At 39.5% G+C, this 22,451-nt stretch overlaps 1 protein-coding gene across 2 annotated transcripts; it reads right to left on the bottom strand.

The window, feature by feature from the left end:
- Positions 1–988: 988 nt before the first annotated feature.
- cnot1 (CCR4-NOT transcription complex, subunit 1) lies at positions 989–21,729 on the bottom strand. Of its 2 annotated transcripts, none has more exons than XM_073831858.1 (34): positions 21,583–21,729; positions 21,341–21,491; positions 21,048–21,249; positions 20,824–20,946; positions 18,675–18,799; positions 18,280–18,566; positions 18,117–18,195; positions 17,761–17,991; positions 17,514–17,654; positions 17,245–17,424; positions 16,010–16,126; positions 15,793–15,903; positions 14,876–14,953; positions 14,612–14,789; positions 14,385–14,533; positions 13,999–14,295; positions 13,774–13,914; positions 13,586–13,690; positions 13,376–13,495; positions 11,922–12,116; positions 11,538–11,680; positions 11,340–11,448; positions 11,091–11,260; positions 10,763–10,994; positions 10,418–10,663; positions 10,152–10,315; positions 7,453–7,570; positions 7,120–7,221; positions 6,858–7,031; positions 6,622–6,771; positions 6,321–6,501; positions 6,106–6,238; positions 1,972–2,106; positions 989–1,884 (listed from the first exon to the last, which is right to left on the bottom strand). In XM_073831858.1, exons 1-34 carry the CDS (start codon positions 21,678–21,680, stop codon positions 1,806–1,808), a joined length of 5,244 nt encoding a protein of 1,747 aa, XP_073687959.1. In that variant the 5' UTR covers positions 21,681–21,729; the 3' UTR covers positions 989–1,805. The 2 variants fall into 2 exon arrangements, with proteins under 2 accessions (XP_073687959.1, XP_073687960.1); XM_073831859.1 differs by having other exon boundaries at positions 14,385–14,515.
- Positions 21,730–22,451: the final 722 nt, after the last annotated feature.

The raw sequence follows: 22,451 nt of genomic DNA, 5'->3' as shown, positions 1-22,451 counted from the left end.
GTGATACCAGGGGTCACAAATAAATCTGCAAACTAAATTAATATGAAACTCACAGATTGTCTCCATCTGAATGATCAGTGACACAAAAAAAGTTCACCTTAATGGAGTTCACTTTTTTTAGAACAAAAATGTACAGATAATTTACTCACCCCTTGTCATCTAAGATGTTCATGTCTGTCTTTCTTCAGTTGTACAGAAATTGAGGTAAACATTTCAGGATTTCTCTCCATATAGTAGATTTCTATGGTGCCTGCGAGTTTGAACTTCCAAAATGCAGCTTCAAATGTCTCTAAATGATCTCAGCCAATGAAGAAGGGTCTTATTCAGCAATATGATTAGGTATTTTCTACAATTTTTATACTTTTCATGTCTCTAGCTCCACATGTACTCTGGTTCAAGACTGTTAGCATCAGCCTCATTTTCTTCTCCAAATTCAAAAAACATTGCCATTTTACCTTTTTTTGTAAAGGGCGTTTGATCTTTGCATGTTAATTTTGTAAACACTGGGTACTTCTGCAGTGATGTAGGACTAAAAGCTGGAGTTTTTCAACCTACCCTAACTGTCTTGAACTGGAATACACAAGAGTACAGGCAGAGCTAGACAAGACGAGCATTTGAGGTCAAAAAGTATATACACATTGTACATTTTTTTTTTTTTTTTTAGAAAAAAAAAAAAGTTTTGCTAAATAAGACCCTTCTTCCTCAACTGGGATTGTTTAGAGCCATTTGAAGATGCATTTAAACTGCATTTTGGAAGTTCAAACTTGTGGGCACCATGGAAGTCCACTATATGGAGAGAAATCCTGAAATATTTTCCTCAAAAAACAATTTCTTTATGAATGAAGAAATTAAGACATGAACATCTTGGATGACAATGAAAGGAAAGTAAAATTCTCATTTAAGACTAAATGTGGAATAAAATAGTTAACAGGGATTAAACCATACAACAAACATTTCAACAAATGCAAATGAAACAAGCAGGCAAAGGTGCAGTTCAAGTGTTTAATGCGGTAACTACAGAATGCATACATACAGGAAATAAGTAGCGGAACTAAAGGCAACTACAAAGTACTACAAAATACAACACGCGGACCAATACATTTACAAAACATTCGAAATCCTTACAAAATGAGCTGTATTGGTCCTTTTTTGTTCTGCAAGTTGAATCTTTGTACAAATTCCGAAGATCCAATTTACCAACAAATTTCTGAATATTTCCACAATTGTACAAGTGCCAGGGAGAACCTCCAACCCAAGATTTGTTTCCTCACAGGTGCAAACTAGTGACCCCCCCCCTGCAGTCCAGGACATCGGTCCTATCCTATCAGCTCACCACACTGATAGCTCTCCCGTTAAAAACCAAACCTCAAAAAAAAAAAAAAAAAAAAAGAAAGAAAAAGAAAAAAAAAAGAAATAAAACAAGACAGCTTCCTTAGCCACTACCAAGCTTCCAAACAAAAGTCGATCCATCTTGAAGGCAAAAAAATAATTTATGGAGTCGGGGGAAGCCAAACAGCAAGGAGTGAAATGTGCTCAAGCGTGTGCCTCACCTTTGACAAAAGAAATTACTCAAAAATCTGCTCTTAAATGTCCCTTTTTAATATTTACATTGAACATTTTTACTTGAGGGAGAAAAAAGAAAACCAAAAAAGAAACTCCTCAGGCCATGATGCCGCCCGGTGGAAGGCGAGCGGGAATCCAGTGCCGGCTGTGTGCCGATCAGACGTGCAGGGTGTTGGTGGGGCAAATGTAGGGTTGGGGAGAGGGAGAGCTCTCTCTCTGGGCACAGGAGCAGTTCCTGCAGCCTAACTGGCACCTGTTCCCTCCATCACCTGCTGGGCCTGCTTCTGCCCCATGCAGCACTGAGCCACCGACTGGAACAATCTGTACACAAACAAAACACTGTGACATTGCAGTTCTTCCATTGTGAAAATGCAGAAAGATGTGTTTGTCTCATGTTGGATCACTTACTTCTCGATCTCTGGGGCACAGTGTACAAAATCATGGCTCCAGAACTTAAAGGCAGGGTTCTTGATCAGCTCAATAAAGGTGATGAGCAGACCCCACGGGTGCGGCCTGTTCACAATCAGCCTCTCCAGCAGGACCCTGCACAAAACAAGTTAGCCAGGGTTATTGCAGTTATTTAAAACAAAAATTAAAACATTCTTATTTTAGTTGTTTAACTTGACGTAAAAAAAAAAGGAAAAAACTCAACCAAAAATTAATACAAATGACAAATTAATAAATAATTATGAACTGAAAATTGATTCAAAACATTAAATCAACATTAAACAGCAACAGACAATAACCTATTGTCAAGTATAGCACTTAAAATGGTTAAACATTTTTGGTTAAACTTTATAATAAGTAGGGTCCTATGAAATCAGGTTTATTTATTTATACAAATTCAATTTTAATTTTTCCAGTCTCTGCTTTAATGGATAAATAATAATATCAAAAAGCATGTCTAATTCATTGAATTTATAAAGAATTAATTTATTATTCATTATAAAAAATTTTCCAGTTGTAATTTTACTGCATTACATTTCTCCCCCATTTTAATTTTTCTAGACTGTTGTAATGGTAACAATTTTTTTTTAATTAATAAAGAATTAATTTATTATTCTTAATTTATATTAAATCAGTTTTATTTTTCCCCAATTTGGAAAAAAAAAAATATATATAAAAAACATTTTATTTACAAAATAAATTTATTTTATTTTTATTTTTTTTAATTTAAATTTATTTTCTCTTTACAAAACCATTTTATGTTTTCCCCAAATTCAGCTTTTCAGTTTAAAATTTTACTTGAAATTTGACTTTTTTTCCATTTTAAAAGTTTCTAAAGTCTATTTTTCCTTTATACATTTTCTATTTTTTCCTTCACCCCCCTTCCAAAATCATTTTTTTTTCTTCATTTATTTTCTATACTCTGTTGTAACGGTTAAATAAAAAAAAAAAATATCAAAAAGTATGTCTAATTAATTGAATTTATAAAGAAATTATTCTTCATTATAAAATCAGTTTTATTTTTTCCCCAAACTCCATTTTTCAGTTTGAAGTTTAAGTTACAATCTCTTTTGCTTTATAAAGCAAATAAAAAAAAATAAAAGTAAAATATATATTTTATTTATTATTATTATTATTAAATTTTTCTGGTAAACATTCCTTTAAAAAAATTAATGCTTAATATTTATTAGTAGTAGTACTATCATTACATTACGTAATACATTTGTCACAGTTTCTTCAAGTTAAACCAAAGTTTTATTTTGACAGTCACATTATCAAGTTTCGATTCAAGTGTACCGACCTACTTTTGATTTATTTATCCCAAAATGGTCAAATTCCGTGACATTCCTTGTTATACAAAAAATTCCATGTTTATGACTGGATTCCACGATTCTCTGTGTTTTCCACTTTTTTTTTTTTTTTAACATATTTTTAGTTAAACTTTACAATAAGTAGGGCCCTATGAAACCAGTTTTATTTTTTTCCAAACGTCTACATTTTCCAAATCGTGGCCCTGAAGGTTCCATTTGTTAACCACAAATTAACAATAATTTTTTTTTAAAGCATTCATTAATTTTAAATTAAATTAAAAAATTAAATTAAAATTTTAAATAAATTTTATTTTACTAATAACATATGATCGCATTTAATAGACTTATCAACTAACAAAGTTAACAAAGATGAATAAATACTGCATCAAATGACCAGCTCATTGTTAGTTCATTTTAATTGCACATTAATATTGACTAATGGGACCCTATTGTAATGTGTTCCTAAATTCTTTTTTAGTTACCATTAAAAATAAAAGGCAGCCTGTTTTGGGTTGATCGGGCAAAGATTGAAAAAGTAAAATGTTAAAAAGGATAGTATCCTTCTAAGAGTTTAAAGGTCCCATATTGTACACATTTCTGGAGGTTTATTTTAGTTGATGTCCTTAAGAATATATATTTGCGGTATAAGTGGCAAAATCCATCTCAATATATTTTTACAGCTCCTTTTTTAGGAGCTCTGTCAAAAACAGGTCGATTTTGGCCCATTAATATTCATGAGCCTTTCTTCTGATTCGCCTGTTGTTTTCTGAGTGACGCACAGCCAGGCCAATCACAGGTAACTACGGTCATGTATCGTTGTAGCCGAACCCAGAGCCATAGAGAGAGCCTAGCCTGCTGATACTCAACAAGGTATTTCAGAATGATCATTAATGTTTTTTCTTTTTCAAACACCGAATGCAGTAAGCTACATAACTGTTGCTTTAGTAAAGCCCCTTTCACAATGCGCGCTGATTCTGGAAAATTACGGGAACGAGCGCTGTGTGAACAAAAGCCAGAACCATAAAGGCAGTGTTGTAGTGATGATGCACGTTATCATGCGACTCTTCACAACGAAAATATAGGTGCAAAGTGGAATGAAGCAGCGATCAGGCAGAGCCAGCTCCTCACTATCAGCGCTGAAGCACAGTTTGTTCAGGTTAGTTTCAGTTTAGTGAAACGTACGCGTCGCATTACATCTCACATCCAAACGTCACGTCTTTATGGGTTGTGTGTAAAGCACGCACAGATTCCGGAAAACAACTGTGAATGAACCAAATCAAACAACTCCGGAACAAATCATGGGAAACATTATCCGTGTATTTACCGGAATCGCTGAGTGAAAGAGGCTGAAGTTGACGTGCCACTGGTCTCTTATATTCACGTTGTTCTGAAGCCTGTGCAATGATGTAGTTTCAACATCTATAGACTGAACAGGGTTTTCTAGATTAGTTTCCGTGTTGTTGTTGCTTAGCAAATGTTATGGACGTGATGTTGTCTGGGTTTGACAAAAGGAGGGTGGTACGGTGGTTGGTGCTGGGGTGGTGACTAGGGCTGCAACGATTCGTCGACGTTGTCGACAAAAATCGATAATAGAAATAGTCGACAATGAATTTCATTGTCGATGTTGTCGCCAGACAACCGAGTGAGGCATCTTTCTGCCGAGAGTCGCACATACGCAGCTTCTATGCTGAGCGATAACATACAGAAATGGCGGCGTCCAACGCAGCAGCTGCGCGTACCAAAACACGCCCGTTTCACACATACTCCGTCTGCAGTGCGTTTTTTTTTTCCACACCCATGTTAACGGATTAGAACGTTCACAATGTACGGACTGCAAACGCGTTCTGTGTGAAAGCAAAACGAGTCTGTGCTTCTTCTGCACCGCATACGTAACGCACACGGACTGTAGACGCACTGCAGACTGAGTATGTATGAAACAGGAGTAAAGTTTGGGAGCATTTTAGCCTGCTACGGCGAATTAAAATATTACCTGCATGGTTTGTAAAGCAGTCCTTGCGCATCACGGCAGCACCTCTGTGATGCACGAACATTTAAAGAGAAAGCACGTCGGACAGTTGAATGAAACGGAGTTTGGCTGGCCTCGGTAAGATTTAAATAAAAGCCAATACGTTTTGTTTTGGATATACATTTTTGTTTACTGTTTTATTGCTGCTGATGGTTTACAGGAAGAACATGTTTACTTGATTTTAATTTATTTTTTCTTATAAAACAAATGTGCCTGTCCATTAAAAAAATAGAGTTTCTTAATTTATGCATTTATGTCTGTACTGACCGAGCACTGTGCCTAATTGGTTTTAGACAGGGCATTTTTATTTACTTTTAGTATGAATTGGCCTATCAGCAGCAAAATATGCATCTTTTATTGAAGTACCCCCTTCTTTCTTGTGTTTACTATAATTTTCCACATAATTAAAGCAATCTCATGCTAAATTTGAGAAAAATTGAATAATTATCCGATTAGTCGACTAATCGTTTCAATAGTCGGTGACTAGTCGACTATTAAAATAGTCGTTAGTTGCAGCCCTAGTGGTGACTGAAGGCGGTGACTGAGTAGATCAGACGTCACATCGTTACGGAAGTCACAGCGGCTCGTGAAAATGAACAGCTACTTTAAGCAGGCTGTGTGCAGTTTACTGTGGATTGAATGTTTTGAAACTCATATGGTAGTTACACAGCCCCTAGAACTCAGTTATCATGAAAAAAGCCAGGAAATTTCGATTTTGACAATATGGGACCTTTAAAGACATAAAATTCACTGCCATACCTGGTGATCTGCTCTTGAATGGCTTCAGCGTTGGCCTCGGCAAACAGATACAGCATGGTACAGCTAAAGTAGTGTGTGTGGCTGTTTGGATAACGCAGCTGATTGGCTATCGCATTCAGGAACAGATAGCGGCCTGGGAGGACAAAAACAAGTCACAATGTGAACTAAAACTCGAGAGTGGGAGGAATTCAAATAAACATTTTTTTGCATCTTACCCTCAGTGTCTAGATCGACTGCAAGGTTCTGGAAGATGTCCATGTGAGCCGAGTGAGTGATGGTGCTCATGGAGGGAGTGCTGCCCTTGTTGTGGATGTGGGCAATGGCCTGGGTTCCAACGTACAGCACCAGAGCATTGATCAGCTGAATGTTGTAGCGGTTGCCTGGCTCGTTGGACACCTGGAAGTAGAGTGGATTTAAATGAAACGGAAAAAGAGAATGTTTACAAAAAAAAAAAAAAAAAGCACCAAATTAGAGTCTGTTGTGAACTGTTTTGTGATTCAGAGTGGCTCCCCCTACCTGCAGGTTGCTGCGCAGCTCAGAGAGGAAGGTGACTGGAGAACGGGTCTTGAGGTAGGAGTCAAGATCCTTCTTAAACTGGGACGGCATCACACCGGTGAAGTTTGTGAGGATGCGGGGAGCAATGTTGATCTCACTTAGCATATCCACCTGGTGAACACACAAATTAAGTTATAACTACATACAAAACCACAATGCATCACATCTGATGTTGAATATTATGTGCGACGCTCTACCTTCAGATTAGGGGTGAAGGGGTCTGGAAGCCTCATGTTGCGGGGGAAGGCACTCAGGATCAGGTTCCTCAGCTGGATGCAGTTGGGCGGGATGACGTCGCAGAAGCCATAATGGTAGTCACACAGGAATTCAGGGAAGTCATGTAGCAGGACAAGCAGCACACGAAGTGTTCCCTTAGAGAATAGAGAGATAAACAATGCAAGGTTACAAACTGATCCAAAGAACTACCAGACAGGCTTTTAAAGACAAGACTGTTTATACCTTGTAGAGAATTTGCATAGGTTTGTTGAGTTCAACATTCCTTAGGAAGGGTGCAAGATACTTGAACAAGTCTATCAGCAGCTGGGCATACATTGGCCAACCCTGTGAGAAAGGAAAGATGTTTAAGGCACAGAAGTTAGTCAGCGATTGACCAGCATGCATATTGGACATGGATGGACATAAATGGTATCCAATCTTGCTCCTGGAGGGCCATTTCGAATTATCCTAAACGCACTGATTAGCTGGTTCAGGTGTATTTAGGATCAGAGAAACTGCAGAAAGTTGCCTTCCTGGAGAAGGACTGGACACTCAATACATGCAGCAGAAACACACCTTCTGTTGTGGGGTATGCGCAAGCATCCTGGCAATGAAGATGCGGTGCGAGATGAGCTCCAGCCAAGCATAGACAAAACCAGGTGCTTTAGTCGGCCTCAGGATGTGGAAGGTGTTACTGAAAAGAGACAATGTCCTTTAATACTTGTTTAAAGACTGATAACCAAAGTAAAGGTGCAAAAACATTAACAACATTAGGGGCTTTCGCATTTGAGTAACCTTTTTATCGTTCCTAGAACTATTGGCAGAAGTTCCCACTTTTTGGTGGGTTCGCACCACAGGAACTAGGAACGTATTTAGTAGTGTTGTCAAAAATATTGATATTTCGATAAATATGGATACTGAAATATCTGAACGGTACCAATACTAATTTACCGAAGTATCAATACTAGCCGAGCTGTCACTTTCACTTTTCCACAAAGGCGCGTGAAGCGAAGGCGAATGTGGCGCCCCCATAACTGGCTTTGTTTGATTAAGAACACAGCAGGAGTGCTTTCTGGAAATATTTCGGATATGAAATATATACAATTTGTTTTTTTTAACCGTAGTTGGTTAATATGATCAGATTGAGGAATCCTAAATAGTAAATACTTTAACTGCGGTCAAATGTAAATGAACTGCGCTTATTTAACTTTATTTAAAAAAAATCATTACTTAAATTCTGCAATTTGTCTTAATGTCTATCCAGTGAGCAACTGAGCATTGTTTTCGCGTGTGATGCACGCATGCACGTTTGCATGCATGGATCGGTGATTATGAATCCGGCATTAAAATCTGTTCATCAGATAATGTTAATCTATTAACCAGCATTCATGAACGATGAGCAATGCATTTGTTACAGTATATTTTAATGTTTGATAACCGTAGGTAATAAAAATACAATATACGGATCATGTTAGTTCTGGTCCAATAAAAAATATTAACAGATAGAACTTTGGATTTTAATTAGTTCATGTGTTAGTAAATGTTAGTTTAAATTTACTTTTAACTAAGATTAATAAATGTTTTGAAAGTATTTTTCATTGTTTATTCATGTTAACTAATGTTAACAAATATATTTTACCATTAACTTAAGTTCTAAGATTAGTTAGATAGTTCAGTTAATTTTAAAAGTGTGGTCTAAAAAGAAAAAAAAAGTTTACAACCTACACTACCAGTTGTATTTGAACAAAGAAAGTATGAAGCAAACTCAAATGAAGCAAAGAAGCTGAACAGGGCTGTAGCAGTGTACATATGCATATACCTCATTCATGTTCTAGACTTATGTTATATTTATCTTTAAATTAAAAATGAAATTTATCCCCTTAATATTGTGGCAGTTTTTCTCTGTGGTATCGAAAATAGTATCGAATATCGATATTTTTCAAGGTATCGAAGTTCGAAATTCCAGTATCGTGACAACACTAGTATTTAGTTCTAGGAACTCCGTTTGGGAGACCTAAATTAGCTCCTACTTCAGAGTAGGGTCTAAAACTATTGGAACTACCAGCGACAGAAGTGCTGATTTGCCAAACGCATATGAAATATGGGCTACCTGGTATTTTTAAAAAGCTGTGTAAAGAAATATTTACTCCACAAATGTGCAATTACAGCATTTAGCTACCTGTTGTCTGCAGCGTTGTGTTCTTTTCTCAGCCTCTCAAATTTTCATGCTCTTTGAATTGTGTAAATTGTGCGTTTACATTCCATCTCCATTATCATGAAACCCACGACGCACAACAAAAACTGCTCTGATCACGGTTGTTGACATTTGTAAATGCTGCGCTAGGGCTGGCCGACATGAACAAAAAATGATCACTATAATTGTCACCTCAATTGTCTCTAATGGGAAAGTTGTAAAAAAAAAAAAAAAAAAAACGGCAGATGGTTAATTGTGATCAGAACATGACAAACACTTAGTTTATTTTAATTCTTTACACTTTTCCAGTCATTTTTCCTTAAAATAAATGTAAAATAATAAATATAATATCTTAGTTCTACATGATCTAATGAGTAATATTGTTTCATATTACCTGTTATACTGTAGTATGAAACCACTTTTTTGCAAATAAATTTCAACATTGGGATAATACCATATAAAACTTTTTCTATTTAAAGAAACCAAACCAATGTATCATTGACATTTGTGAAAAGAAAAGCAAGTATTTTCAGCTTGTTTTTATATATATATATATATATATATATATATATATATATATATATATATAATCATGCAGCCCTACTGTGCACATTTTATTAGCAGCAATTCGGCGTCAATTGATTGAATTGACAACAAAACCATTGCATTGAACCGAAACGTTAAACTCTTATTGTTTATCAAGGAAATTTATATTGCGTGATAATTACCATTAGCGATTTGTCACCCAGCCCTAGACAACACTGTTGGCTACTTCAGAGTTCCTGGTGCCGGGGTGAATGGAACCAGGAAAAAGGCCCAAGGGGGAAATAGGTTCTTTAGGAGAATCATGCTGGCTAGATTCTAGAACTGAGCTCTTAGAACTACGCAGTGCGAAAGCCTGTGAAATTTCTCAAAAAGAGCCAACAGTGTAGATATGTAAGCTCACTTTTGGTAAACCCAACAAAGCCGCATGACCAACTTGAACCCACTGGTCCTACTGAAACGACTAAGCTTCACTTGCAAAAATTCACCAAACAATGCTAAATGTGACTGCACCTTAAAACTAAATCCATGTGCTTACCAGAAGGCAGTGAGGGTCTGGAAGTTGATCGTCTCCAGCACATGTTCTGGTGCGTTAAGCTCCAGCAGGAGCATGATAAAGATTCTGTGGTACGGAAGCTGCTGAAACTCTGTCTGCCTTACATCGTGATCCTGGATCAACACACCCACCACAATGCCCAGAACCTGCACCAGGAAAAGCAGCATTAATCAAGATTTCCAAAAAATATATAATAAAATAAAAAAAGTCAACATTGAGCCACATCTAACCACTGTAAGCATTCCAACCTTGTTGAGCAGGTTGATTTTGGTAACCGTGTTGGTGGCCTCTCCGGAGTGTTTGACAAGCAGTGCGATGAGTCGAACAAAAGCGTCCAGGTTGTGGTAGCACTTGGCCCTGATGATGGCGGGGCTGGTGGTCGGGTGCTGTTGTTCGGCTTGAGCGCGGTAACTGATCTCCACGCACATTTCTGTGCACAGCCGGAAGAAGCGAGTGATCAGGTCATCAGTCTTCAGGATGCCCTGCTGGTGCATCTGCAAGAGAAAACAATGAAATAAATGTGGGTCAATTCTTACTTTAAGAACCACCAATTTGGGACTTGAAACTTTTGGATTTTGATCGTTCTTGCTAACCTGGCCAACAAACGCTGAGAAGGCCTTGGTGCTGTCTCTTCCTGCAGCAGCCGAATGGTATAGGTTAACCCATTCTCTCAAAAGGTACTCTGCCTTTTCTCTAAGGCCTGGTGGGTCATCGTACTCAGAAGCTTGAGAGATACCAGAGTGCATCATAAAGTTCGGCCCACCATGGTGACGATCGATCATGGCCTCGTAGTTAGAGCGGACAACATCCATCAGTTGAGGCAAACTAGGGGTTCCAGAGAAGTAATTCCAGGTTACTTCCATTTACAGTAACTAAACAGACATTTAGTTGCAGGAATAACAACATAAGGACTTGTCTTACCCTTCCGGAGCATTAGCTCTGGAGTGGGCGTTGGTTCTCATCAGCGTCTCAATGGTGTGGAAGAGATCTGCCTCAGTGATGTGACTCACGCTGCGTTCGTCAACCAGAAGGAGCTTCACCAGCTGCATGGCGAATGCCACGGCCATATAGTTAAGCCCGTTCTCCATGGACTGAAAAGACACAGGTGTAAGAATCTCATGAACTCATTTACAACAGTTTCCTTTTAAGCCCTAGACACAGTCTCCTCACCTGAGCCAGGTGCAAGTCATACTGCTGCATGTTGACCAGGTGGTTTCTGATGAGAAGCTCCACAGCCTCAACGTTGTACTTGTATTCATCTCTGCACTCAATCAGGCATCTACAGAAGGTGGAGAAGAAACGTTTAGGACCTGTGAGACCTGTCTATGCTTATGATAAATAAGTTCATGCCACAGTTTTAGTACGTGCCTGGTGATTTGTTTGTTGCACCACTGTGGGCCGTAGGCACGACCGTCCTGTAGGGCTTTCAGCACCAGTAGGTGGCACTCCCTGTAGCTTAGCAACAGATCAGGATCAGCACCACTGGTGGCATCCAACAGACCCTCGACAGCCTGAAAGTGAGCAAGCAGAATTGTTAGATTTAAGCGGAGAACGTATTGTAGGCATGTCCATTCTTACAACTGTAAGGCTGTTTGTCCCACAGAGTTTAGCTCTGAAACCTTTGCCTGAATGTTTCTGGTGATCCTGACGACCAAAATGTTTTTGGATTGAAGCAAAACTCTGCAGAACAGTTGCCCAACAGGAGCAAGATTGGACGACACCACCAAAAAGTGTAGTTCACCAAGTTCTTACCTTCTGCAGAAGGCCCAGGGCAGCAATGCCATCACGGGAGTTCCTAGCCATGACAACGGCCTCCAGAAGGCTGCGTATGGCCTGGGTCTGTGGGTTCATGGCCAGCGCAGGTGGAATTGCGTGTAGGTGCTGCTCCAGGTCTGAAATGCACTTATCGTAGATGTGAGCCACGTCATCAGTGGGCCATGCCTGTTGCTGCAATGCAGAAAAGAGAACCTTTGAGTTACTTAAAGGGTTCATACAAATACTGTAAAAAGAAATTCCAGGACTTTCAGCACTACACTTTTTTTTTTATAAGAGCTTATTCATTTGACTACATGGAACATTGTGTATTGCAAGTCTTTGCTTTGAATCATTCAATTTGCAAAATGAATTACAAAACCATTTCAATCTACATCAAATAATTTGCCATACGCACTCTGAAGTCCTGATCTGAATCAAATGATTAGTAATACGTGAAGTTGAATGAATGATTTGTGATACAGGATTTGAAGTCCCGAGATGAAACAAATGAGTCGCGATATGCAGTGAAACATTTTGCAACCCAATGGTTTAACTGATTCCCAAACCATCATTTCAGATCAGGATTTAGAGCACGGACTGAGAGTCATTTGACCTAGATTGGAATGTCACGAAGTATCACAAATCTTTAATTTGAATCATTTAGTTCACAAAATGATTCACAAACCTGTTCTGATCTAAATCAAATGATTTGCGATACACGTTCCGAAGTCCTAATCTGAATCAAATTATTTGTTATACGCAATTCCAATTCACGATTGGAAGTCCCAATATAAGTCAAATGATTTGTGATCTCCAAAAGTCCTGATCTAAATCAAACTATTTGCAATACACAATCCGATTGGAGCAATTAGAAAGTTAATAATTTTGTGACGCAATGGTTCAACTGATTCAGAATTTCAGAAAAGCTGTTTTACCCATTACTATGTGATTTAAAGTTTAAAGTTTTGACATTGCTTGTACTGATTTTATAATTTCATCTGGTATTTGCTAGTGAATTGCTTTAAATGAATGATCGAAGTCACAAGTTTGAATCAATCGGAGGGGTTCCAGCATAAATGACTCAAGTGATTCGGTTCATCCATTCCACTTTGTGTCTTCAGCCACATTTACACAACATTGTCAGTACTACTACTGGCTTAGCTTACTAGTTTTCTGACATTAACTGAAATAAGTAAAAAGGTAGTGATGTTTTTTTAAATTGTGAATTGTGTGTGAAAAGATGTGTTTATCTTTTCAAAAATCTGTTAAAAAAAGTGTTTCATAGATGCACCGTCTTTCAATAATTCAAGCACTTCAAGTTCCTCTTTAGGGTTCAAGGGTTTTCCAGGCATAAAATTTCAAATTCAAGTACTTCAAGCACCTTGTACGAAACCTGTACTTAACCAATGTGACAACCAAACACATCTCTTCAAGGATGAAAGGATTTGTACCTTCATTGGTTGGGCGAGAAAACCAGTGGGCTGAGACAGGTCATTACTGGGTAGGAAGCCTGGAACGTTGCGGGCGAACTCCTCATAAACAGCCAGCTGTTTAGGATCTACTCCACCAACCTGGAAAAGAGAGAAGCAAGCCAGAATCAAACACTGTTGTACAGAGTAGTAAATCATCAACCTGATGAGAAGTTTGGAAAAGGCTCTCACCTTAAGTCTGATCTGCTCTGGCATACGCTCTGCCTGATAGGTGAGCACCATGGGGTCACAGTAGCGACGGCCTTCTTGGCGAGCATGCTTCCTAAGCTCGAATTCCTGCAAGACCGAGGAAAGTGTTCAAATCAGACTTGTTTTTTGGCTAAATGACACTATATGACTAATTAGGACAGTGTACTCACAGTTGCCAGCCTCTTGTCCATCTCAGGTCCAGCTTTCTCCACTGCCGTCTTCTGGATAAAGCAACAAGCAAGCTCACAGTTGTCTTGTGCGATGCGAGCAGCCGCCTCTTCCATCATCTCTCTCTGCTGAGGTGTGGGAGCCTAAAATAGACATGCTCAGTGAGTGAAAATTCTGAAAATGAAATCATTTTGTGTCTCAGGATAGAGTCAAAAGCATTTTCCTACCCTAAGAGCTGCAGCAAAGCTGTTCTTCAGGTTAGTGGCGATGCTCATGAGCAGAGGTTCTCTGCAAGTGATCATGGCCATGCCGGCAGTCAGGTTACGCATCATGTGGTGGGCGGCCACACGCATGTGAGACTCCTCAGAGTCTAGGGCAAAGTCCTTCCTGACTATTTGCTCGCAGGTGGTCATGGCGATCTTGATGGATCGGTCCACTACTGGGTGCACTAGTTCCTGTACAGCACGCTCAATTGCTGGTCTTACGCACTGTTTCAGCTGAGGATGGGCCTGCAGTAGTGGGATCTACACAAAAAGTAAAGAAAAAAACGTAAATATTTAAGAATAAAAAGGGAATTAAAAAAAAAGTTGGCTTTGTAGAATGCGAGACTTACGTTAACATTGATGTTGATGTGTGGGGCCAGGCCAGCCAGGGCGTACACATTGATGTCGTGGTAGCTGAACTGTGGTGTGGGTGGCCCAGTTGCCGTACAGGTCGTGGTGGTGGCCGGAGTTGAGGGCGCAGCTGTAAACGGTACAGAATCTACTTCTGGTTAAACCAGAAATGGAAAACTATTAAAAATAACATGCAACTGACAACAAGCCTGTTGTAGTGTAATACCTGTTGTAACTATAGGCAGCATCTCTTCAGGAGGCTTGGTCTCTTTCTTTGGTGCAGAGAGCTGCTCCTCTAAGTTCTTCAGCTTCTCTTTGTCTCTCAGTAGATTTCCTGGTTTCAGCTCACTGATGTCCAAAGACAGGTTCTTGCAGAGCACCTCGATCTCAAACTTAAGGTTAAGCTGTGAAAAAAAGAATGGGACTGAGTGAAAACTATTCCAGCGGAAGCTTATGTATGATAAGATTAGCATCAATGAAAGAAACTGACCTTTAAGTCATGTTCCTGGTGGAGCTCAGCCAGTACATTCATGATGCCCATGGTCCAAGGGTTCTGCGGTCTGAAGATCTACAAAACAGGACAGGATTTGTTAAAAAATGTGATACAGATGACATCAAATGTTTGCATACACATTTGCAGAATCTGCAAAATGTTAATTTTACTAAAATAAAAGGGATCATACAGAATGCATGTTAATTTTTTATTTATTTAGTACTAACCTGACCCTTGTTCTTCAGAAAAATCCTTCAGGTCCCACAAATTCTTTTGGTTTTCCAAGATTGTGTATTGAACCTTTTTCCAACCACGACTATGATTTAGAGATTTATCTTTTCACAACTGAGGGACTCATATGCAACCATTACAGAAGGTTCAAACACTTACTGATGCTTCAGAAGGAAACAATGCGTTAAGAGCCCGGGGTGAAATCTTTTGAACAGAATAAAGATATATAGGTCATTTTGCCTAAATATCCCCCCCCCCCCCCATTTAGTACTGCACTTAAGCTACAGAAGATACTTGCATGTTTTCCAGAAGACAAAATAAGTTAAATTTACCCTGAACTTCACATTTAAAAGTTTTCACCCCCCAGCTCTTAATGCATTGTTTCTCCTTCTGGAGCATCAGTGAGCGTTTGAACCTTCTGTAATAGTTGCATGAGTCCCTCAGTCGTCCTCAGTGTGAAAAGATGGATCTCAAAATTATACAGTCATTGTTGAAAAGTTTCAAATTCACAAAAATGCAGAAAAACCAAAGAATTTGTGGGACCTGAAGGATTTTCTGAAGAACAGCAGGTAGTTAACTGTTCAGGACAAACAAAGTGTATGTAAATTTATGGCCAACTGTGCACAACTGGCCCAAACTCAACACCTGACAGCAAAATTGAGAGTGAAAAATTGCATGATTACCACACTCCGTAGACTTGATTCCAAGACTTTGGCCACAAAGGGGACAACATACAGTAACTCCTGTTGGCCTTTCACATAAGCCTCCAGCAAGAGAGATTTCAGCTCCAGGTCCTGTAAGACAGTATAACATTATTGTAGTCACAGAACAGGTGTAAAAGAATTGGATACATCTAGAGATGGTCCAAGCTCAGGTGATGGATAATAAAATTGAACTTACTGTGTACAGGATTGGTTTGTTTTTAGCTAAGGTGATCATTCCAAGCCAATGACCCAAATTCTTCAGCAGGGATCGATCTGAGAAGTTAGCAGCTGCCTTATCAGAGGTAAGAAGGACCTACAAAACAAAACGGGGAAACATTAAGTATATCTTATGTCTTAATGTAGTAGGGGTGGCACGGTACATGAAAAACAACCGAACAGTTCGGTTCGCTTGTCTCGGTTCGGTGCGTGTGTGCGTTGCACGGTTCAATGCATGCGCAACGTAGCCTCGTGAGTGTCCTTTTTGCGCAAAATAAGAGGTGTGTGGAGACATAGAGACAGTAAAAGTGGAGCGCTGCAGGTTACGTCACGTGTAGAAATGGCAAGTGGGAGAGATAAGGAAGGCTGCCCGGAGTTGGATGCGCCAGCTATGATACGCTGTTCATCCAACTCGGCTGTGCTTTCAATTTTATTAAAGGAAAGGATGAAGCTGATTGGTTGGATCATGTCACATGGCCTGCGGTGAGCTTGCGGAATTTTGAAAAGTTGAGATGTTTTTATCTCGATGCGGCGCGGACGCGCCTGGAAAAAAACGAGCGTGTCGCACGGTGTCGCTTCCATTATGAGTGCGCATACCACCACGCGTCTACATTTGAAATAACAAACTTGAGTGCGCAAAAGAGGCTTCATGTGAACGGCGCCTTAGCCAGATCAGTTGTGTGGGAACATTTTAGATTTCACTTCTAATTTGTCAGTTCATCTGAGAAGACATCACACCAGTGTGTTGGTAGACATGCAAGTTAATTCTTCAGTTCAATCTTTATGTGCTAAAAAGGCACATAAATTCCTGTGGAGATACACATTGTCCTGTTTTTGCCAAATAAATGAAAAGCATGTCATCAATGTCTTCTCTATTGCTGTATCAAATCTCTCCTAGCTTTCCTCAGAGATGGTCTCAATAATGTGCTTAAAGTCAAGTCCAATTCAGTTTGTGCATGATTGCATGATAAAACTTTTTTTTTTAATAATGTATCCTAAATTGTGGATAATCAAGCTACATTTCATATGCCAAAACAAACTTCTGGAGTGTTAAAGATTAAAATAAAAAAAATAAAAACCAGAACCGTACAGAACCGAAAACCGTGACCTAAAACCGTGATACGAACCGAACCGTGGGTTTTGTGAACCGTGCCACCCCTATAATTGTAGGCATACCTTGAATTTATGAATTTAGTCATCACATTTCAATATTACCTTGATGTTTCTGTAAGTCTCATTGAGAACCATCTTGACAAACTCTGGGTTCTTCAGTGTGTCTAGAAAATTTGAATACAAGCTGTGGAAGTTGGGCTCAATGCTGACACGCTTCATAACCAGGTACTGAGAGACCCAGGGCATGAATTCTTCTTTCACAGTCTCTTTCAGCTCCTCCACCTTCAAAAAAAAAACCAAAGGAAGTGATGATTTAGGAGGTAAAAGCTCAAACTTATGATATATAAGATACATATTGTAAGAACACACACCTTTTGGGACATGTTTGATTGGGACAAGTTGTTGAAGATGAACGCAATCTTCTCCTGAACGTTCTCTGGGGGCTCAACGATCCTTTCAGTCTGGTCTGTGGCTACCAACAAAGTGTCAATGTTTGTGGTGTTGATTGACGGCTGTGGAAAAAATTAAAACATCAGATACCACAGAGATGAGTCAATCTTAGACTAATGATACATTTCAGAAGATTACATTAATGGAACAGTGACTATGTGCACTCACTGGAACGTCCTTCTTCGGTCCGACAGCTGTAGGTCTCGTGATGGTGGTGGTTTTGGCAGCGGTGGTGGTTGTGGTGGCTGTGGTCACTAAGGTGCTGGCTTGGCCAGGTTGGGGAGCTTTGGGGGTCTGAGATTGAGCTTGAGCTTGGGCTAAAGCCAGGCTGCCAGGGGTAGTAATGGAGCCTTGCATCTTCACAGGAGGGTCTCTGGACTGCTGACCATACTCTATATACTATAAAAACAAACAACATACAAGAGGAGACTTATTCAGCTGAAAGTTTAACAAACTAGTGCAAAGTGAGATATTACAGGAAAATGCTGTGGGCATGACCAAAATAAAATGCAAAACTAGGTTACCTCTTGTAAATGGTGTGGAAACTGCAGGAAATGGGCTATTGATGCCAAGTGCTGACAGTACTGGGGATAGTCCTTCAGTCTGAGAAAGAGAGTGGTTTTAGATTTAAAAGAAAATTCATCAAAAAGACGTAAATTATAAACCAAGACAAACTACTGACAGTACCTATTTTTAAATCTATCTAGTGCAGCGATCCCAAAGTAATACATCTTTGATCCGAAAGGTTTGCGTAAGGCTTCCAGGACATATCGTAAGGCCAAGCCCAGTGCCATATACGTGACCAGGCCTTTCTCAATGATCCCCCCGAAAAGGCAAGCGGTGATGTGAAGCTCTTTGTCCGGATACTGAGGGAAGAATCTGTACTCCTCGAAGAGATTCCTCAGCATGCAGTTAAAAACTTCCCTTTCCCGCTTGATGTTCGAGTCCTTAAATCTCTGCAGCATTTCCAGCACCTACATTGAAAGAATCACTGAATTTGAAATCTGTACTTGAAGAATAAGCGTTGAGGTATTAAAAATGAGCAAAAGCACCATCTGCTTGGTTACTTCTGCCAATCTTACCTCATCCACAGACATTGTGGGGTGCGGCGGATGGTTGTAGATGCGCTGGAAGTAGCTGTTTGCCTCATCGTCTATCTCCTTACTAAAGTGCTGGTTTGCCTCGGGCCACACCTGAGAGAGGTCAGCTATAACAAAGAAAAGAAGACTGTTATGGCACTTTAATTAATTAATTTGCAAAAAGACTGACTAAAGCAAAAATTCAGAAGTTCCAAGCAAACAGTTTGTTTTCCTTCATATGTCGAAAACTGATATTTACACACGGATCCAAACTGGTTGAAAAGAACATCTTGCAGTAATGTAGACTGACCTGTATTTCCTCTATAGACATTTTTGGCCTAGAGATAAAAGACTCTGAAATAGGTGTCAAAAGGACTTTTATAAGGCACTGAGTAGAGATCGACTGATATGGGTTTTTCTATAGCCGATGTTTAGAGGTCAGGGTCAGCCGATATGTGCTGCCGATTTTTTTGGCCGATTTTTAGGGCCGATATCTTGAAGTTCTTCCCTTTATTTGCATGCTAAAACGTCATACTAATAATAATTGGATCATTTCTAAACTTAACATCATGAACTATGAACAATGAACCATCTTTCAGATCTTGATTTTGTGCACGGCACTGTATTATTAAAAGATTTAACCAAAGTTAACCAAACAAATAGAACTAAGTATTAAATATATAAAACAGATAATATAAAAACTGTTAATCATTTACATAAGTTTAAAAGCTGAGATTAATGTTAAACTTTAATGTTTTAAATATAAATTTTTGAATACAGAAATTCTAAATGGTTTATATAACTGAGAGAACCTGCCAGCAGATGGCGGCAAGACACTGAATTACTGAATCATTCATTTGATTCGTTGGAACAGCTGATTCATTCTTGAATAAAGCAAATGACTGTCTTTATGAATGGGAAATTGAATCATTTCACTAGATTCGTTTAAAAACGCACGTTCATTCTAAAACGAAACACCGCTGCGTTTAAATGGAGATGCACAGCGGCTCAGTTGTGACTTGTTTCAGAAAACTTTTGAGGATGCAAGAGAGCAAAATCTTACTTTTGGCGACGAAATTAAGCAAAATCAGGCAATAGTGTAATCTGCCTGTCACCCACCTGCACCTATATATTTTTTCCTGATTTAGCTAAGCGCACACTATCTTCCTATTAAACTTATTCTAATTCTTAGTTTTGCATGATGATATGATGAATGGAAGGTTCGTTTTAACAGCTAATCCGCACATCGCTGCACACTTATATAGGCTCACTCGTGCTTTTAAGCCAAATCCATGCTGAAAAAAATAACGTTTACTGACATCTGGACGTGACCATAGTTATAAACTCGCAGTATCTGAGGTGATGGAGAGGACGGTGAGGGCGCATCAGGTGCAATCATCAAAATATATTTAAAAGGAAGCTGGCGCCACAGTCCTGACCACATAACTCAGGTTCAGATTTTAGAAAATGTAGTTAATGTTTACATCATTATTGATTTATCTCATCCACCCACGACCCACCCACAAGTAATTAGAATGCATTTTTTTATTACCCGACCCGCGGATATAACCACCCTCCGTCTCCGAGCCAGGCGGAGTAATCGCAAAGCTACATTGTTTGTGAGAGCTGCCGCTTTCTCCACCCCACGCACAGACTAATATTTTAGCAAGCAAGCTGCTGATCGTTTTCGACTACAGTCCTTAAACGTAACTGCAAGTAAGCAAACCTTTAACCAGCTGTAGCATTATGCCAGTTCCCGACGGTTCTATGCTTTTTTCACTAAGTGAAAGCAACACTTCACAGTTTACAAGTAATATAGTAAATATATGGCCACGGGACATTGAATTATCAGAATTTAAGTCTTACATTTATCTCTAAGAACTGTTATTGAATCTTACAAAAGTTTTGGCTTGGGGTCCTTCACAGCAGCGTTTTACCACACCAATAACATGGGGCTGCCCGCAGACGTGCCTGACTTTAAATCAGCGCTACTAAACACGGATATCGGTGCGATATATTAAAAAATGGCAAATATCTGCCGAACGATATATCGGTTGACCTCTAGCACTGAGTGCCAATTTTGAGAGGAAATACAGCTTGAGGCACCTGGCACTCTCTCAGCCACACCACCACTTACAGGCCTTCATCTTACTCTGCTGGAAGGTGGGCGGGTTCAGCCCCGGTGTGCTCATCTTCCTGGTGCCAAAAGGATCACTGCTGACGGCAGGCATGCCCAAACCTGAGCCAATGCCAGTCAAACTTGTGCTCAGAGGACCTAAAGAAGCAATTCAAGAAATTTTGAATACATTTATAATTAAATAAACTGGAAAACAGTAGTATGGCAGAGCTTTTAATTCTATTCAAGTCTCATGATACCTTGGAGCTGAGAAGAGAGAGGGTTGATTCCTGGGAAAGCTGTGCTGGGGTTTGGGTTGGGCAGGTTTGAGAAGGCTTTGGCTGGGGACTGGGGGTTACTGAAGGCAGAGCCCTGCAGGCTGGGGAATCCTTGCATGCTCGGTGTGTGAGAGGTGGACGAGACACCTAAACTCAAAGAGCCCATCGCAGAAAGAGGATCCATCTGAAATACAAAACCACAGATTTGAGTACACCATCAAAATAGGTTTCAGTCAATCCTGCTGCTTTCATTCAGTAGGTAAGGTCAGAGTTACCTGCACAGGTGAGATAGCATCTAAGCTGCTGGTGCTGGGAGCTCGTCCCTTTGGCAAGACTCCTGGTGGCGGCTGTCGGGCCTTGTTCATCACATTGCTACAGTTGGCCACCATGGTCAAGATTGTCTCTGATAGCTCTTGAGACACACTCCTGCTCAAAGACAGCAACAAAACCAAGTGTTTTATTTCAATCCAATCATTTTCTTATGGCTTAAACATGCGCAAAGTCTCCATGTACGCACCCAGCACAAGACTGCAGACAAGCAAGCATGGTAGCCAGTGTTTCAGGAGGAAGTTGAGCACTTTTCGGCTGGTCTTTCTCTGGGGCCAAACCACCCATAATAGAGGGACAACGTCTCTTCAAGAACGTGACACACGCCTGGATAAACGGCTCCTAATGGACAAACACAGGACACATCGGTCTTCATGTACATTTCTTAGAATTTATTTAATTCTTTATTACAGATTAAAAGAAATTCACTCCAGAATTAAAATTCTGAATTTACGCCCATGTCATCCAAGACGTTCATGTCTTTGTCTTTCTTCAGTCGAAAATAAAATTAAGGTTTTAGGAAAACATTCCAGGATTTTTCTCCATATAGTGGACTTTAATCGGGATCAATGGGTTGAAGGTTCAAAATGCAGTTTCAGTGCAGCTTCAAAGGGCTCTACACGATCCCAGCTGAGGAAAAAGGGTCTTATCTAGTGAAACGATCGATCATTTTCCAAAAAGATTTTAACCAAAGACTTCACGCATTACGCATAACAAAATCACAACCTTTCCAAAGTGATTACATAATTCATGAAAAAAAAAAAATCAAAATAAATTTTTTATTTCTTTCAAGTTTAAAGGCAGATTTTTGCTCCAATGTGAAAGTTGTAAAAACCAGACGATTAATTTATAAATATAATTTAAAAATATACGTTTAGCTAATGTTAGGGATGCACCGATCCGAATCTGCTGATCATGCTTGCGCGTTTTGTCAGTAAAGCCAGTTCTGTAATCAGCGGTAAATGCCATCAGGTGCGTGATTTCACGTTGAGCCGTTTATACTACACACAGCCGTTGTTTACCGACGAGCTGCGCAAATCAATGTTCATTATCAGTGTG

This window comes from Garra rufa, chromosome 25 (assembly GCF_049309525.1).
Source record: "Garra rufa chromosome 25, GarRuf1.0, whole genome shotgun sequence".
NCBI lineage: Eukaryota > Metazoa > Chordata > Actinopteri > Cypriniformes > Cyprinidae > Garra > Garra rufa.
The sequence above is the reverse complement of the archived record's forward strand: the minus strand, read 5'-3'. Positions and strand labels throughout refer to the sequence as shown.

Coding starts and splice junctions, on each gene's coding strand:
- cnot1 (XM_073831858.1), bottom strand. CDS start 21,680: ATGGGTGGTTTGGCCCCAGAGAAAGACCAGCCGAAAAGTGCTCAACTT. Junction 10,995..11,090: donor AGAGCTAATGCTCCGGAAGG/GTAAGACAAGTC, acceptor TGGAACCCCTAG/TTTGCCTCAACTGATGGATG. Junction 2,107..6,105: donor ATTCAAGAGCAGATCACCAG/GTATGGCAGTGA, acceptor TGTTTTGTGCAG/GGTCCTGCTGGAGAGGCTGA.